Source organism: Marmota monax, unplaced genomic scaffold (genome assembly GCF_021218885.2).
Source record: "Marmota monax isolate L192 unplaced genomic scaffold, Marmota_monax_Labrador192_F-V1.1 WCK01_AAM20220418_F8-fsc00146, whole genome shotgun sequence".
NCBI lineage: Eukaryota > Metazoa > Chordata > Mammalia > Rodentia > Sciuridae > Marmota > Marmota monax.
Window position 1 is genome coordinate 886,461 of NW_026694096.1, and position 19,895 is coordinate 906,355.

Genomic DNA, 19,895 nt, shown 5'->3' on the forward strand with positions numbered 1-19,895 from the left:
TATTGAAATGAAAGATGATTTTTTTTACAATCCGCTCTCCTATGGTAAGTTAATAGCCAAAGAATGTTTTCCATTATGATTATTGAACTTTTAGAAGCAGATGTAGCCTTGGAGGAAGGCTGTAGGAGACTATTAGGATTAAAATCATGTGAGGAATTAGGTGAGTAGTTAGTTGTATTTATTATCCTTGCTGACCTGTTATATAAAAACTTTGAAGAGCTCTTATCTGGAAGAGCTACTGACTAAGTTTTGGTTGTTGTTGTTGTTTCTGTTGTTGTTGTTGTGTGATGACACAAAGCTAGAAAGAATGTGTTAAAGTTATAGAAAGATAAATTTCATTTCAATGTAGGAAGGAATGCTGGGGTGTCATATTATATACAGAATCTATTAGTTTAAGAGGTAATGCCATCTGAGATTGTCAAGCACAAGCTAGAAAAATTCTAGGAAGAATTGTTTGGGAAGCTGCCCAAGCATTTGAAAGGTAGTTGAACTAGATGATCTTTAAGATCTAGGTAAACCCTTGCAATGTACAATCTCTGAAGCTCTAACATTTAAAGCATTTCTCCATCAACTTTTCATTTTTGTAGTCTATGTGTACTTTTAGAACTCGAGGATATCTAATGACCAGGAAATGGACCACATCCTATACCTCATGGACACTGAAATGATTTTTTTTATGCCACATTTTTATTTATTTTTTTTTTTAATTTTTAAATTTTTTTATTGGTTGTTCAAAACATTACAAAGCTCTTGATATCATATTTCATACATTAGATTCAAGTGGGTTATGCTTTTATAAGGCAAAGCTGATTAGTAGAATGGTGGCTGTCAGCTCTGCTTCCTGGTTAAGGGCTCTAGTCAGTATGCTCTTGCCACTGGTACCATCTAGAAATAGCTCATTAAACTCAGCACTGTGGAACACATGTGGAACTTAGAGAATTTTTAAAGATGATTATTATTTCAGAAAATTTATAACTTCCTGAGGGTATTATATATACTTTCATGGGAAAGTAAATAAGAATTCAAGGCAAGAGCTAAAAAAAAAAAAAAAGACATCACACAGAATAAATTATAAATTTCCCAGTTTAAAAAAAATACAGACAAAATGCTTGTAGGGAGTTCAGATTTTAATTTTTCTCTATCTGTTATGTTTTATTCTAGTAGAAACATGGAAGTTCAGTTTTCCTACAGAATTATAAATGTGAAAACCCAGAGTTTCAATAGAAAGTACCCATGAGAAAGGGCTATTAGAGCTGCTTCAATGAACAAACTACAAGAGAAATGTGACAGAAAGGAGCTTGGATCTTCTCTAAGAGAAAGTGGGCTCTGAGTATGAAGCCAAATTATCAAGCAGAGGAAATGATCAGGACTGATTCAAGTCACCAACTGTAAATGCTGAGGAGAGACAGGAAAGGCAAACAGATAAAATCAGCTAAGTTCCAGGGTCAAGCATCCATGCAGAAGTGAGAATTAGGAATTAGAATAAGCAACTACAGCTCAGAGAAAGCTTGCTAGCTTAGCAAAATTATGATAAGGTATGGAAAAATACTGAGATATTAAAATATTTACTGTTTCTGGGGGAGCCATCTGCTCCATATAACCCTAACATATTCAGCTACCTGGGAAACACCTAGTTCTCTCAGGTCTTCAACCCTAATAATAGTGACAATTAAAAAAAGAAGAAGAAAAACACAACACACATGACCAACTTATGTCAGCCATGAATGGTCAGGATAAAGAAGAGGCCACTGGCAGGCACTGAAAAACAGAACATAATATAAGAGATTTTTGAGAGCAAAGGATTGATCAAATAGAACCAAATACAGCAAAGCTATGAAAAAAATAAGAACAGAAGAAAAGTATTAACTTTGAAAAAGCAAAATCCACAATTACAAATATAAAAATGCATCCATATTCAGTTTTTAAAAAGGCAGGTTTTTGGCAAATTTTCTTTAAATGCATTTGAGAAGCAATATAGTTTAGGAGTTTTTGTTTTGTTTTGCGTGTTAAATTGCAATTCCCTTTCCTTTGTGGTCATCTGCCAGATCATATTATGATTGCCTGAATCCAATGACCTATTATAATAAAGCATAATGAAGAAAATAATTTCATAGTGTCAAAAACAGGACCAACATTACACAAACATTTTGCAAGAAAGTATTTTTCTCCACATAAATTTGGGTAGCTGTGATAGCCTTTATCCAACATTTTAGATTGTTCTTTGATGCTGTGGAACCAACAGATACATTATAAATTTCATAAAGTATTCATTAGAAATAACTCATGCTCTGCATTAATTCTCTTGTAGGAAGCAGTAATTAGTTTCAGTTGTGATTGTACTTTTTACATACCCTTTAGGAACCAGATCCTGTGCCTAGGTGCATCCTTCAGATAGTTCAAAGACTAATAGACCATTAAGCAGCAATATAAAAATTGAAGTGTGTTTAAATGCAAACTGAGTGACTGATGAATACTGAAAAGAAGGTAATGAAAGAAAGGTCAAGGGCAGATTATAGTTGTGATTTCATTCTTTTTAGGGCTACCTTTTTCATACAAAGACAGAGAGGTCTGCTAGAACAATAGTGGGGAAGAGCCTTGCAATGTAGGTTTTGGCAAAAATTTCTACAGACTGGTATCTCAAGGGCCAAGTGAAAGAAGATGTTTTGAAAGGAACCTAAAGCCTGGGTGATGTGGAGTAATTTGCCTTTATAGCCCGGGTGAATGGATACCTCCAATTGGTGATGTTCTTAATTCTGGTCCAGGGGGATCTTTTTTTGAGTCCTATCTCTTGGACCTTAAATAGCCGCACCCTTCCTAGCATCTTCCTTGACACTTTTCAAGACCTTTTCTGGTGTCTGGAAGAGACCAAGGCTGACAGTGCATCTGGGCAAGGCACCCCCTGAACCCATGTGAAAGTGGAAGCATAGAAATGTTTGGTTCCCCTTCAAACTCTGGGACAGCCAGGAGACAGTTCTAACTTATGGATATGCAGCCAGAGATGTCATTTGTGATGTCATTTCAACACATGAGCAATATAACAACATTACTAAGTAATATCTTACTCTTTGCACTCTATTTTCAAAATTTCGTGGTTAAATTACACTTGCAGCATAGAATTTAGACTAGCCACATTTGAACTGCCCAATAGTCATATGTGGTTAGTGAATAAAATTTTTGTTTTGTTTTTTTGTTTGGGGTACCAGGGATTGAACCCAGAGACACTTAGCCATATCTCCAGCACCCCCACCCTTTTTTTTTCTTTTTAATTTTGAGACAGGGTCTCACTAAGTTGCTTAAGGCCTCACTAAGTTGCCAAGGCAGACTTTGAACGCTTTACCCTCCTGGCCTCAGTCTCCTGAGCCTCTGGAATTAAAGGTATGCACCACTGCACCTCACTCAATGAATACTTTTTCTTGAAGTCCACATTGTCTTGTGGTTCCACTGATTCCTGAAAAGAATGAGCCGGACCCTCAACAGATTGAGATAATCAACTAAAAGACAGAGTTTAAAGCTGGATTCACTGAGGTTATCCTCACCGTCAGCTGGGCAGAAATGTGAAAAGACGAACCTGGGACTCATGGGGCAACTGGGTCAGTTCTAAGAAAAACTGTTCTTCTCACCCAGAAATGTATTAATTGGGAGTGAAAAAGTGCACTGGCTGGAGCTGACTGGGATTTTTGATCCTGCTTAAGGGTCCTGTCTTGCTTGTGATACTTAATATTATTTTACCTACCATAAATTTAAGCCCATTTGTACTCTGCATTTTCAAAAGACATAATGCCAAATATCTATTAAATCCTTTAAAAATTATGAGTTAGATTTCAGAGTCCTCAGAATTTCTAAGCTTTCCATGCTTTTTATTCTTATAGTTTTATTTATGATAAATAAATTCTAATATCTGGTTTTGACTCATAAAGTACTCCCAAGCGTTTTGTTTCTTCCAGAGCTTTCTTTGTTTTAAAATATTGGTTTTTTTTCCATTAAAATGTTGGCTTCTTGAAAAAATTTAAACCTCAATTTAAATGTTCTTTTATTGCTCAAATAAAAGCCTGATTCATCCAACCACCTGGTCATTGAAAATGTTTCATCATTTATTGAATAGATCTGTTTCATCAATCTCCAGTGAAACCATACAGACTGATCAAGAATTTTATAGCTTTTAAGTGAATCATTCACTTCTATTTCCATTAGCAGAGAGCATTATTATTGTCACTTACAGATTATGAATGATAACTTATGGATATTCAGTAAGGCAGGCATATACATATATATATATATTATATATAATATATATATATAATATATATATTATATATATATTATAATATATATATTATATATATATATAATATAAAATGGCAAAATTCACTCACTGTGCCTAATGGAAAATCTCAGACTTAAAAATGTCCCCTAAGAATATTTTAGTCAGCCGGTGGATGGCTTTCCTAATGATAGAAACAATGAAGATTTTTTTACAATAAATATTTATTCAAAATTAATTGCACATGTGCATAATGAGTAAAATAAGTTTTGATCCTCAAACTCTTTACTCCTGATTTTCTTTCTTTCCCCCCCACCCCGTACTAGGGATTCAACCCAGGGGCACTATGACACTAAGCAACATCCACAGTTCTTTTTATATTTTGAGACAAGGTCTTGCTCAGTTGCTGCTGAGGGTCTCACTCAGTTGCTAAGGCTAGCTTCAAACTTGCAATTCTCCTGCCTCAGCCTCCCAAGTCTCTGGGATTACAGACATGGGCCACCACACATGGCCATATTCTTGATTTAGATGGACAGCAATGAATGTGTTTCAATTAAAGGGACATTCTTATAATTATGCAATTATGTAATGGTATGAGATTAACTTGTTTATACCAATATTCCAAAATTAACAATATTCAGTGTTATAATTAAATTGTTAAAATGAATTATGAAAAATAGTAAAAAATAATTTTGCTCTTTTATTTTGATAAAGAGAAACTACACCTTGGTCAAATCCTGCCAATGTTAAATAAGAAAATGTTCACTAGAAGGAGAGGCAAGTGAATGTTGCCTTCCATAGTTCTTATTTACTGATATACTTGTGAAATTCTGGGGTTACTTTTTGTGAGAATTAGTATTAGCTTAAATCTTTCTAATGTTGAGCTTAACTATAATCTAAATTTATTCTACTTTAAAAATATATAAATATTTTAATTCACTTAAAAATAGCACTTTTATTTAGCTTGAATTTTTTTTCCTCACAGTATACTAAATACCAAAGAGAAAGTAGAGAACAATATTAAGTCCTCATTTTATAATTACAATATATAATCTATGAATCAATTATATGTGTAGAGGTTTGGAATGAAATAATTGCACTGTAATAATGTGTAGTTCTGTGTCTTGATACCCATAAAACTTTTTAACTTTTCATTTCTAGGCTGTATCTACATATTATATTATTCTGAAGCCAACAAATACTGACACTAATTCAAATAATTTCTTACATGCTTGATAGACATCATTCTGATTAGAGTCTTTTGAAGAAAGACTTCCATTTTTTTCCAGGTATTATAAAGTTTAAAAAATAATCCTCCCCAGAACACATAAAGTTCTTGAACTGAGGATTATAGTGAAACCAAAGAGCTGGCCAGCTAAATGGAAGTAAGTTCAAGGAGCAGTACATGAAGAACTTTTAAAATCAGCAAATGTTTCTCCATTCTCTCAATGCAGAATTTAAAACATACACCTAAGTTTCTTTTCAGTGCGCTACCATTTATCTTACTTATATATAGAGAGAGTAAGATAAATGATATATATAATATAAATATATAATATAAAAAAGATAAATGGTATATATATATATATATATATATATATATATATATCACAAATATTTAAATGTTGGAAAATAATTTCACATGCTACATAAATATTCACTCTTATTTTCCTTAAGAAATGCAGAAAAAATGACCTTGAAGTTTGGGGCCTATATATTCAATGTGTGCCAGTTTACAGGCCACATTTTTTAAATTTTCTTTATGTATTATTTTATAACTAAATGGAACACCAATAGGAACTTTTTTTTTCTTCTTTTGTCATATGTTTATGTATGTAATCATGTCATTTGATATTGTTGGGTTGAAAATACAAGGGATTTTTTTTTAAAGTGACAGTAAACAGTTACTAAAATTAAGTTTTAAAAATTTAATTTCAGAATGGAAACAATGTCTGTAACCTAATCAAAACACTTCTTTCTTCACAGGTGGCTTTATGGAAACTGAAGCTGCTGCTCAGGAATCTTTGGGCTTAGGCAAACTTGGAACTCAAGCTGAAAAGGATAGAAGACTGAAGAAAAAGTAGGTTTGGAGTTTGTTTTTTCCCTCTTTTTTCTAACTTTTATTTATTCTTTATCATTTTTTGTGGGGAATTAAGGAAAGAGTGATTAGAAGCAAAAACACTAAACAGGTCAATATTTTCCTAGTATTTCCTAAAACAACTCAATGCATATGTTTCCTGATTATAATGAGGTTCAGTTTAAAATACGTATTAGCTTGTAACAGACTAAACAGTTTCTTTTAAGTGAACAAAATTAAGGGACATTTAAAAATACATATAGCCTTAAAAATAAAGTAATATTCTATTTAATGTTAAGTTTAGTATTGAATTGTTATGAAAAAATGAGGGGATACTGCCTAACTCTGTGTTTCTTCTCCTGGCAATTAAAAGTATCTACTCTTTATAACACAGTATTTGAAAGAAGAACCATTTCTCTGACTTATTGAATATAAACTTATTTTAGACTCACAGCAGATTGTTTTGCATCTGTCAGGAAACTGATAGTGAATCTTTTCATTCACATATAATATGGAACATTTAATTGACTTGCAAAATTGGCAAATTTTGAGTCTCAGCAGCTGTGGGGAAGAAGTAAGTCCATAAATAACATATTTTAAGATATGTAGTAACATTTTCAGTGACAAAATAGCACCCTTAGAATATGTTCTTTAAAAGCAAAATAATTTGTCTTTATTTCAGAATCTTTTAGCCAGTTACTCCTTTTCACCTCTCTTTCAAATATTCATTAAATTATTTATGGTTTTCATGTTTTTCTTCTTTCCTATGAAAGAATACTCATTGTTCTAATCATGATTTTGCAACAGATAAGTTCCTATGATTATAGTACACAGGCTAATCAATTAACTTTTTTTTTTACTTTTTAATCTGCCTTGCAAATGTTTACTAATAATGGGAAACATGCTTGCAAGTTGCAAAACAGTTCACTAATTGTTTATAAGATTGCTAATCCCTAGAATTAGATAGATTCAATAGACATACTATCAAGAAAAATATGTTCTTAAGAACATTATTTCTTCATAACAAGTAGATGCTCAGTCATATTCAATGGCAAATATTTCTTTAGTTACTGATCACTCAAAAATATAACTAAATATTATCATAATATTATCATAATTTCATTAAGTACTATCAAGAAATTATATATTTAATTTTGTGATTATGTATGGAGAAAACATGGTTCTATAAAATATTATTTGATAGAATTTTTAAAAATTTTTAGTTAACTTACTTCAAGTCTAAAGGAATGTGAAAAATTAAAACCCACTCTGACTAGTGGCCATGGTATATTCCCTTAAATTAATTCTCATTGCTCCCACAAAAACGTATTTACAATCAATAGCAATCTGATCAGCTTTCCCATTTTTATATAAGATTTATAGTGGCATGTGTACTGCATAATTTATTGCTTGTTTTGGGGACCAAGTTAAATAACCCTTTCAACAGATACTGAAGTTAAACATTCCAGTTATATATTATTTATATATTAAAAGTAACTTACATAAATTATATTATAATTACTTAAAGTATTTAAGGTTAGTTATTAACTTCACATACTCTTGTATTGATTTGATAGTATTTTCATAGAATTATTTCTTAACTCCCAAGTTAGATCTTGATTTTGGTTCTGTACTTAATTGGAGAATTTACCACACTTGACTTTGTGTTTTATTTTTCAGTGTTTTGACCAAATACAATTGTGCAATGTATTAAATAGAATACTTGTCTTTAACATTAAGAAGAATATTAATAACATTCTATAAGACAATGATGGCTAACATTTCTTAGTAAAATTGTTTTCCTATAGAATAAGAGCATTTGAGTTAATGGTTCCAACAAGGCAAGGCAGAGTTAACTAAAGAAAATGCGAAAGTATTTCCCTTTTTATTGGCTTTTCCATAACAAGAAACCCTATGGGCATGAATATGCAACTAGTGTTCAGAGATAGAAATGAATAAGTGCTAACCCTTACTCAGGAATTTTCTGACTCAGTGTTTTTGTTTCTGGGTTATCAGAAAGTGTTGAGTCTTCATATAATGACAAGATAAATTACTTTTAAATTACCTGGTTTCAAATTTATTTCTATCAAATTTTTATATTTTTTAATTATTATTAGGTATTAGCAGCTTGTTCTCAAGTTCTCCTGTCTCAAATTTCATTTAAACCTTTCCAATTTTCCTTTTTTAAGCAACAACGTATCTTCTTTCATTTAGCTTAAAGGGATTGGATTATTTTCTATGTTCAAATTTCATACATGCAGGTCTTAAGATGGAAAAAGGTTTTGAGAATATTTTATTGAAAAAATAAACAAAAACAATAAATGGAGCACTATATGTTATACATGGACAGTTGTGATTATGTGTTTCCTATCAGTTGTTTTTGCATTCTGTCCGTTGGCCCTGCAGATGTTTCCAGTCCATAGTACTCAATTTAAACCTAGGTACACCATACGAAACTGCATAGCATATTCATTAGTCTCTGTGGCAATAAGCAGAGCTAGAGAGAGACTTACTTTCAAGTTTACTAGGATATCAGGTATACAGAATTGACCATCTGTGTCTTTAAAGAAATCTCTAGAGAAGTTATTTGTGGAATATTTTATAAATAAATTTTAAAATCATGAGGACGATACTTTCTGAGAGCAGCATTTAAGACATTCTAAATTCCTACAAAGTATAGAAATTTATAATGCTGGCAATCTCAAAGAAAGGTCTCATTTGAGGTTATATTTACCATGTGGCAAATTTAACACACCTGGGTTAGAACAGCTTACAAAACACATGTTAGTAGTTTCATTCTACTCTTACTTTCCTTCCTGGTTCAGGCATTAATTTTGCTTATATTTCCAGATATTGTTCCATGATAAGAAATAGCAAATCAACAATATTGGGTGTGCTGTAACACCCACAGTCAAGAAAACTTTGTCTCCTTTTCCCTTCCTGCATGTTGTCACGCGGGTGCTGTTCTTCTATCAGAGCGTCTGACCTCAGCCTGAAATCTGTCTTAATGAGTGCACTGTTTGGTGTGCCTTTACTATGTCTCACTTATGTTTTACTTTACTTTAAATCTTCAATTCCATACATTTCTCCAAGAAGGTAATATAGAGTACAGTTAATACCTACAATAACTGTCAAACAGAGACATGCCTAGTAATTCTTTGAATATTTCACATTAATATACTTGGTCTTTCTTTTTCAAATTTGACCTTTTTTTTTTTTCCTGTAGTCTCCTGGGTTTGGTGCTCTTAATCTTTAGGGGTGAGACAATTATTCTCAATATTTTGTCTGCCTGCTAATATTGGGATTCTACATAGCTTTCTCAATATGAGCTCTCCCTGGAGATGTCTTGACTATAAGATGTTATCCATCCATCATCTTCTGTTTTATTTCAGTGAACTCCAGGCACCTTTTCCTACTTAACAAAAATAAACATCTTCCCCATTTCAAGATGACACTAACAGCAACTAGACCTGAGAATTTCACCTCTTTGCCATCCTGATTTAAAAGAACTTATTTCTCTTTCTTAGCTCTCCAGCTTATCTTTCAATTTAAAATCTTAAATAACTTGCTCAGTATAGCTATCTAAAACCAACCAACCATGCAACTATGAAAAGCAACTCCACAGAATAACAGAAGTTAGTGCAAGACCAAAAATCTACCTGGGATGGACTTACAAAAATCTCAACTTCTGAATGAGGTTTAGCTTCCCCATAGTTGAGACTCTAGATTTGAGTATTTTAGGTCTCAATAACTAGAAACTTTCTTCTTTGCCTAAGTTCAAAGCATTTTTTCTTACTGAAAAATTTTAATGTCTTTCCAAATAAACCTCAATTTAAAAAATACAGCAGTCTGCAGACCTATTATTTATAAAATTTTTAAATTATGAATTCAAAATTATTAATTCCTTGTTAATTGAAAAAAATTATAATTACTATAAGGTAAAAAGATAGATCAAAACTTAGAGTCTTACAAAAAAGGAAAACGGAGTTTCAAAATTTATTTGTTGATTAAAAGAAGGAGCCAGACAATTAGAGGTTAAAAATGGCAGCCTGATTACCAACAATTCTGTCAGAATATGGTCTAGATTTATGCTAAATAGAAAAAAAATAAAAAGGAGGTAGTGAAACTTCCTAAAATAGAATATTGAATTTAAATAAACTTACCTGACACAGAAAAAGCTGGCAGTCACAGCCTTCCAAGATCTACAGATATAAACCCTACCTTACCTTAAAGATAACATTTCCAGTGTTATGATTTGATAAATGTTATTGTGGAAGCATGAGCTATTGGAATAAATGAAAATTAAACATTTTACCTGAAGTTTTTGAAGTATCAGTGTTAATTTTATTTTTTATTAATGTCTTATCAGATTTCTTACTCTCCTCTTACTTAAAATATATCTAGCTGACAGTTTCTCATATTACTCTCTTTAGAAATGTGATGATAGGGCGAGTGGCAAATTCCCTGAGTTGTTAGAAACCTGAAGATATATTTTATACCTAAAATTCATTGATAATTGTCAAAATATTAGAACAATTTTTCTAAAATAATTTTTCCTAAGAATTTTGAAGTTAATTCTTTTCTTTCTTCTAGTTACATCTAATGTCAGTTGTCATTCTTTAATATATAATATGTAGAATGGCTTTGTCTTCTTTTTTTCTCCCTGGAGTTTTTATGACTTTTTTGGTGGGGGATGGGAGACTTCATTTTTGGGATTCTGAAATGTTATAAATATGTGTCTATTAAAATTTTTATGTTTCAATTTTCCACTCCATATTTTCAATCTGAAGAGTTGTTAGACAGAAATATTTAACATTTATTGTCCTAAAGGATTCACATTTTGAGATTCAACTTTAATTCCAAGAAGCTTATTTTTATCTATAAAATAAGTTAGGATTAAATATGAGGATGTCTGTTTTAATAATAATATACTTTTCTAGCTCTCAAGATAATTCCTAATTGGCAGTAAACAAATTAAAACTGACAGAATATTCAATGAATAGTTACTTATCTCCAGAAATATAAATTATGAAATTCTTAGCTGAATTTTTTATATGCTGTTTTTCTTCTACCTTTTAACAACATATAATTACTTAGTAAAATATATGGATGCTGAAATCTTCTGTATATTGATACTTAAATGAAAAAAATACCATTAATTTTTACATCGTGAGTAATCTATCATTTTCAATCTTCAGTTACAGTATTGATATCATATTATTATGCACTAGAATTTTCTACATTCTCCATGGATAACACTGCTAAATGAACATGGATTTCATATTCGAATCAATTTTTCAACATCATTAAAATGAAATTAACATCCCAGCTCAGCTATCAGCAGTATCCTCTGCAGAGAAATATTTTGATCCTCAGAGCATGGCAGTCATAGCTAATCACTACCAATGAATCTTTATGTTAGAACTTCAAAGACATAAAAGTGAAGCTGTATAGATTTAGTTAATTTATTCCCATCTCAGTCCTAAGGGTCTCCTTCTGTGCATAATCTTTAATGTGTTTTGAGATTCTGCACTTTTAATCTTTTGCATTAGGAATGTTCAGAATGTGCATATCTCTAAGCAAAATAAATGTCACTGAAAATATTCATTCTCAAGGTATTATAAAAACTTCACAACATTCTTTGATTTAATAAATATTTATTAAGTAACTGTATGCCAAATTAACTTATAAATGAGTTGTAGTCCAAAAGTTAAGTTGTAAGATACATTAAAAGCTCTGAATATACTTTCCCATTTAAGTAGTGAGAAGTGGAAGGTAAATATCTGCATTTCCCTCTCACAAATCTGTTTTGTAGGCCCCCTTTAGAAATGAACTGCATAAAGCCAAAGGAGGATCCAGTGGGAGATTATTAAAGTCTCTCACAAATTAGAGATGATAAACCCAAGAGAATTCCAAGATTTTAACAGGAAAAAATCATAAAATATTTCTGCAATGTGGTTGATAACATATATTCCTCTCTCACGCTGTTCCAAAGCAGAGCTGCCAAGTTAAATCACATGATCTGCTTAGTATTGAACTGAAATTTATAGTTGAAACAATTTTTTATAACCAAGGATTCGTGTAGTGCAGATACAGCTATTTGGGGAACAGTTCTGGGCAACCAACACAAAGGATCCAATAAAGAAGTAGAATATTTTAGAACCTGAATCTAATGTTCTCATTATTCCATGGGAAAATGCGTTTGAATTTCCTCCCTGGAACTCCAGACCTGTGCTTTTTGGGCACACATTGAGATCAAGCTGTCACTTCTATGCCACCTAATCCCACATAGCCCTGCTGAGCTCCAACCATGGACAATTGTATGAATTCCCTGAAACTGCATAAAAATAAGACCAGAGGCTAATGGCCACAATGTGCTGAAATTTGTGAGGAAAAAATAAAAGTAAGGAAAACCAAAGTGCTGTCTTTTTTATCTTCTTGATTATATTTGATCTATTCGGATGAAGGAAAAAATGAAAGGAAAAGGGCTGTTTTCAGTTAAGAGAAGAATGCTCAGACTTTACAGAGCCCTTTGTTTCTGCATAATTTCTTCCCAGAAAAAAAAAAAAACATTTTTCACTTAGAAAGAATAAAATAAGAATTTTAAAATGGAAATTAATCTCACAATGGTTACAAATACTAGAAAAATAGTTTTCTAAATAAATTCACATCATTTATTTTACTGCAGTAAATCATAGGTTAAAAGAATTCAGGATTGATTTGACCATCAATAATTTTTCATTCCTACATTCAATGTCTGTTATGTCCCATGAACTGTATTATAATGTACTGATATTTCAAATGTACAGATACCCTTTACAAAAAGTTTTTAGAGAGAGACGTGGAAACAAATTATTGCACTAAAGTATTTCAGAGTCCAGGATCATTTCTCAAAATCACTGGTCTTTTAATAAAATCAGAAAATCCCCACACCATAAAAGCCACCCATTGTTTTTATTTAAAAGATCTTCTCCATTTTAAAGGCAAATGACCTTTGTAACCAAAGGGGTTGAATAAATGAATTGATGATGGCTGAGTGGAACAGAAGATGCACCTTTAGAAGTACTTTAAACAAGGGCATCAGATTTTGTCAAAGTATGAGCTAGAATGCATATTTAAGTTTTTAGATAAAACATTTTTTGAAAGACCTTTACAGGGGTAGCCAAATTTAACAAGGTGACTTTATTAAAGATGATCCTACTGCCAACTTCAATACAGTTATTATTACTTATGCATAGGAGAATATGTGTATATGCATATTTATGCATATGTGCATATATATTCATATATTTTACATATACCTATAATTTATATATGGTTTCAGCGTAGCTCCTAATAAAAATTTATCTGCAAAATAGACAAATGAACAATGTCTGAAAAAAAAATTTAATTCTTTCAATAGCCACAAAAGTAATGAGAGGATCAAAATTCTGTGCCCTGACCATATCATAGATGGATACTGTGTTACCTTTGGGGAAATATATTTGAAGTATATGTATTAAAACCAACATGTAGCCGGGCGCAGTGGCGCTTACCTGTAATCCCAGTGGCTTGGGAGGCTGAGAAAGCAGGATCGCGAGTTCAAAACCAGCCTCAGCAAAACATGAGGTGCTAAGCAACTCAGTAAGATCCTGTCTCTAAATAAAATACAAAAAAAGGGCTGGGGATGTGGCTTAGTGGTCAAGTGCCCCTGAGTTCAATCCCTGGTACCAAATAAATAAATAAAACCAACATGTATTCAGAAAAACACAACCATAATAGTGAATGACACAAAACCATGTCCTCAAGGACTGATAGAAATGATTAAACCTGTAGAGTGTGGAGAACAAAGATCCAGATGCTGCTCAGAGAAAGAACCATCCATCACATATGTTTTCATGGCCTTCTGTTAAAACTATGGGCCACAAGTCAGAGGTTATGACAGATAAACTTGAGCTGACTCCAAACGATAACTATTAAGGATCACAGACTCCTAGTACAATTGGTCATATGGAAAGAAAATTTATCCCCATGAATGTATCTAATAAAAACCTGCTGTGTACATTTATGATGGCAGGATTATTATGGGGAAATCAACTTTCAGGTAAGAGAATGAACTATATTTTCTTAAAATTGTCCCTGCCCTAAGATGCTGTTGATTCTTCATACAATTTACACAAGAGAATTCAGAATTTTGAATTTTTTTATCATACTGACCCCCACATAGTACGAGTACTCAAAACTCAGTTTCTGAATATCTGAATGCATAAATAGAAGCCAGATATGGAGACAACTCTAGGAAAAAGAGGAAAACTCAGAAAATGAAACAGGAATGAGAGCAGTTATTTCTACCTTCCTGAGCAAACTTGAAACCTAGGCTGCTTCTTTACTGCTGTTCTTCCTTGTCCTTATTCTCCCTCCACACACTCCCTGTAGCATCACCAAGCCTAGACCATTACATCTCTTTAAAAATCTCTATAACACATTGATTTTCTTTTTTCAAGCTCAGGTCCGGACTATAACAGTCTCCCTACTTCCAACTTGCCTTCTTGTAATACATTTTTCATACTTCAGCTAAGGAGATTTATCTAAATCATATCTTTGAACCTATCTAAAACCTCTCAATAATTCCCTAGCAGCCCCAGGATAATTTCAAATGCCTTTATATAGCCCACAAATCCCTACATTATCTGGTTCCTGCTTATATCACCAGCTTTCTCTCTTTCCATTTTCAACTTTGCACTTCATGGTCTTAATATATGTAATATCTTTTCTTGCTTATGAAATTTCATACACCTATCTCCTTGTGTACATTTATTCTGTTTCATTTTCCTCCTTGTCTTTATCAAAGTTGAGATAATAATATCTGTTTTATGTGTAATAACTATATAATAGTCACATTGAGACATTGCAATGAGCAAAGCAAGGCACTCTTTTACGAATTTTACATATATTACCTCTTTTTATTATTTTTTTCCACAAGCCTCTAGACCAAAACTGCTATTTTCTTTCATACATGAGAAAGTGCCTCTTTCCAGACACTGTGGCATACAAGAATAAACATCTTCAGAGACACTCTTCCTCTGGATTGTTTAGTATCCGAGATAGAGCCTTGATCTAAAGGGCATATAGTCCAATTTTAACAGGACCTTGAATCACCTATATATTTTAACGATATATATATGATGTGAATAAAGAATCCCTCTTTTTCTTTATAGTCTGAAAAGATTAGCATATTTTTCCTAGGTAATAATTAGTTTCTTATCTACCTCCACCCTGTCTTTCAAACTGAGCAGGAACTGTATTCAAAACACATACCTTTCCTAAGAGTGGGAGGATAATTTAAAAACATGAGATGTAGCTGTGTTATAAAATTGCCTTTTTCTGATGTAATTAGCCAGACATAGGATTCCAAAATTTTATGTAATAATAGTAACATTCACTAGAAAACAAGCCATGTGAGAAATAGAAGTTGTGTGCTTGAATCAATTTAAATTTTCATTTCATTAAAACTTACAAGGTAGTATCTAATGGAAAAGATAAGTTGTTTCCTTTATTAAAAAGTACTAAATAAGATATATTTAAATATAATACTGACTTTTTAATTTGGAAGAATGTTCCACATTTGTTCCTACAAACATAGGGTCTTATATTGGCTCCATATAGTGTTGTTCATAAGGTCTTGGAAGATGTGGGTTCTTCCAATAGTTGTTTAAAATTGGCCATTCATGAAGCAAGATCTCTTCCATGTCTCTAGAATTCTATGAAGGGCAGAAATTGTGTATATCCTCTTTCAGTGATTTTATGGAAAACATTTCTATGTTGAAGAATTTTCACTTAAATGTACATGTGTCATGTATATTTATTTTATTCACAAATGCACAAACATACAATATAAATGTCAATTGTAAATTCTACAGTTCATCAAAATATTAATTTGGGGCTTGAATTCATTAAGTTTGCTGAAAAAAGAATAAGAAAACTTTTGGAGGAATAAAGAATTATTAACCCTTTTAAGAAGTATAAATATTTTAGTTACTTGAAGTCAATATTCAGGAAAAATTATTTGAAGTATAGTGATGATAAGCCATACTTAAAACTTCTGAACTGTTTTCTTTCATTTACAAGGACCACTAATAATCTGTTTGGCTATGTATTTTCACATTATGTCCCATCATCTGTCCTTGTCCAAGAAGCAATGCCAGCCATCATCCTCAGATGATTTTATATCCAGATAGCTCACCATTCCCAGCCTCACTTTTTAGTTTTATAGCTTCATCACTTCCAGTGTCATTCTCTGCACCAAATCATACAATCCCCAGAGTCATCTTCTGAATCTTGTCCTCATCCTAAATTGTTTCTCTAAATTTACTAATTCAAACATGTAATTTTCCCCTAGCCACAGTCTTTTCTCTCTTCATTTTGCTGTATTGCAATCATCTTTTTGTTCTAACTTCCATTTTTTCCCCTAGTGCATTATCCCTTCTCTGTATTCCCCTTCCTTCTTTTTTAGCTTAGATTCCAAGCCCTGAATTTCCATATACTCAAAAAATTCTAAAATTTCTTTACTTCTTTTTCATTGGTTTCATCTACATATCATATCCTAACCAGCAAGAAATTTTCTTTCTCCGTTTACACAATTGAAAATGCCTGTGCAGCTGCAGAAAATTATAGCAGAAAACTTGAACCAGCTTCATTTGGGTGTTCTACACTTCCCAGTCACCCTAATAGTTCTCTTTTTTTACTCTGTGCAACTCATGGTAGTTGAGTATGGTCCTCACATATACATCTGTCTGCTCATGAGCTTATAATCAAAGATTGAGAGATACAGGAATCATCAGAAAGCAGAGCAACCCTGTTCTTACTCCAGATCATCTCTTGCCATCTTCTAAGTCATTTTATGTTGACTTCCTCCTTGCTCTTATACGTTTGAATCCTGCTGTCATCTTTGTCTTTTTCCCAATGAGACCTTCTAAACATTGTCACCTCAACCTATTAAAAGAAATTCTTTCATTGCACTTTTTTTTCCCAGACACTACCCATTCACTTCACAAATTGATGTTAATATTTGATTTAAAAATGTTTCTAAGTCACCAACTTGAACTTTAAGAATCAAGAGACAATTATCTTCCATATATAAAACTCATGTAGTGAATAGTTTCTCATCTGAAGTTTTAAATCCTAAGTCGGACAAGTTTACAAACAGAAAGTTCACTCATTTGATAGACAATCTGGCATATTAAATTGAGACAACTGAAAAAATTAAGGCCCTATTGTAGAAAAGACAGCATATATGCTGATGTTCCCAAGGAAAACATTATGCCCATATTGCATGTGATCTTATCCATTTGATGGTGTCATAACCTGCTCTTTTCTGTATTGGTTAAAACTTGCTCACCTAATACAGTGATCGTTAACTGCAGAATATTTATTCACAACAAATCTCTCCTACTATTATCATAAACTTAATACTTTGGAATGAAGAGAAAAAGAATGATGAGGTTATATCTCCATGTAAATACAAGTTTGTAAGAAAGGATATATTAATTTTTAAAAGAAGAAAAATTGAACACTTTATCCAGAGGAACAAAAAAACCTCTGCAAATATATATTAGCTACTGCATGACATTTATATTATCATAAAATATGAGTCATTTATGACTATAGATTTTTATCCTTTGCAGAACACATTTTGAAAGTCATGGGCTGAAATATTTAATATTCTAGACTGAAAATAACTGTTAACAATAGCTCTTAAATTTGTTGAAAGTTTATAAGAACTATGAGAAACAAACAATGTATACTCATTGGTGAGACCAAAAATATTAGAACTTCAAGCAATACCTTTAAATTTGTGTTTTCTGTTTATTTCCATATTTCTCTTACATTTCATATTATTAGGTGTTTTCATTGGCATAAGTTTTCTATTTTAATAAAAATTGAATGAAGGTCTGAATAATATTAGTATTCTACTATATGCAAATTTAATCACTTTGTTTTATTGGAAAGTGATTTCTAAATAGCTGGTAGGTTAAGGAAGATTATTTTCTCAGGGTAATATAATAACTAGTTCCAAATATTTTGGCAACTTTCCTAGAAAGCTCAGATGTTACTGTTTTTTCCTAGAGCGTATCATAGAGTTCAAAGGTATGTGACAAGAAAACCATTTTAAACATATAAAAACAATCTCTTTTTGGTCTTAATTTTATTTCTGTTGCATGTATGATGATCAATTTCTTAATATATTGTGGTTTCACTTTTTATGAACATTTATGTTTTTGTTTATATGAAAATTCAAAGAGCTTGCCACAGCTGTTGTGGAGCTAAGGCCAAAAAATTTGCATATTTCCAAAATGCCCCTTTAATAAAAAATACATGGTTTCTCTGAATGAATGCCTTTAGATGAGGCACGTGCAGGGTGTTACATTGCACATCAACCTTTTCTTTATAATAATTGTGCAATAAAAAAGGAAATGCTCTAACTTGTCTAATTTTTGAAATAGGAATTTTTGTTTCATATTTTATTATATTGAATATATTTTATGAATAGTAGAACAGTTTTATTTTTCTAAGATTTAGTCTATTATGCTTGCTTAGAAATTTAAAAACAATATTTCCATGGCTTTTTGTTCTATTAGTTAACTTCCACATTTTTTTCAATGCCTCTACTACATCCAGGGAGTAAATGGTACTTCAAAAGCTACATTTGAAGCAGTGTCATTTTCTGATGATTTTCTAGTAATATTGAGGGATTGATCTCGTTCATTTTGTTCTTCAAAGCAACTTTCATAAATACCCCATCAAGTATTTCTATTGAAAGCAGCACAAATGGCATAAACCTAACTTCTATTTTTCCAGTTCAAATAAAAAAGGAAGTAATGAAGCAAAAGCAGAATAATAAAATTCTTTGCATTTTCTTATGTTCTGATTACTGGTACATATATATTTACACAAAAATAACCATCGTTATTATAGTACTTATTAAAATAAAACATTTTGGATCTGGAGTGGACTTCACAATTTTCTTCTTGCTCCAGATAATATTGAGGAAATTAAAGATCAGAACCTGATAAGAATTTTGACCAAGTTGTCAAATTAGACAAATTGGAATCCAGATATTTTGACCCTGAAGCTCCACTTCCAATTTCTGCCTCTGCGGAGTTCTGCTGTGCCCTTCTCCCGAGCTTTGGCAGTGGGCTTATAGGGCTATTTGAAATTCTGAATGCCATTTAGTAGGTAACTGCCTCTATTTTTAAAGTAATTCAGATGTGGCCTGAGGAGAACCATATTCTATGCTAAGGTACCTTGATTTCCTCCTGGGGTATACTAGAGGCTGGAAAATGTGGTCATGCATGTTTCAGAGTGGCTCATACTCAAGACAGAGTTTTTGGTCTATTATTAGAACTGCCCTCAGCCTGACCAAGCTTTTGAACACAGTGAGTATGTGTGTCATGGTGACATTAAAAAATTCACCATGTCATCTCATATCTGCGCTTCTCACCCTTGAAATGATGCTCTTGTTTTATTCCATGGCTTTATTTGATTGAAATGTATCCATTAACATTTGTGTGCTTTTCT

General features: G+C 32.0%; 1 protein-coding gene across 14 annotated transcripts in view; it reads left to right on the forward strand.

The window, feature by feature from the left end:
- The window catches only part of Ppfia2 (PTPRF interacting protein alpha 2), a 441,884-nt gene that overhangs the window by 376,974 nt on the left and 45,015 nt on the right, over window positions 1-19,895 (forward strand). For all 14 annotated transcript variants that reach the window (XM_058585759.1, XM_058585763.1, XM_058585758.1 and 11 more), the window contains one exon: window positions 6,248-6,341. In XM_058585759.1, the coding sequence (XP_058441742.1) occupies window positions 6,248-6,341 (94 nt within the window). The remainder of the gene's footprint in view (window positions 1-6,247; window positions 6,342-19,895) is intronic.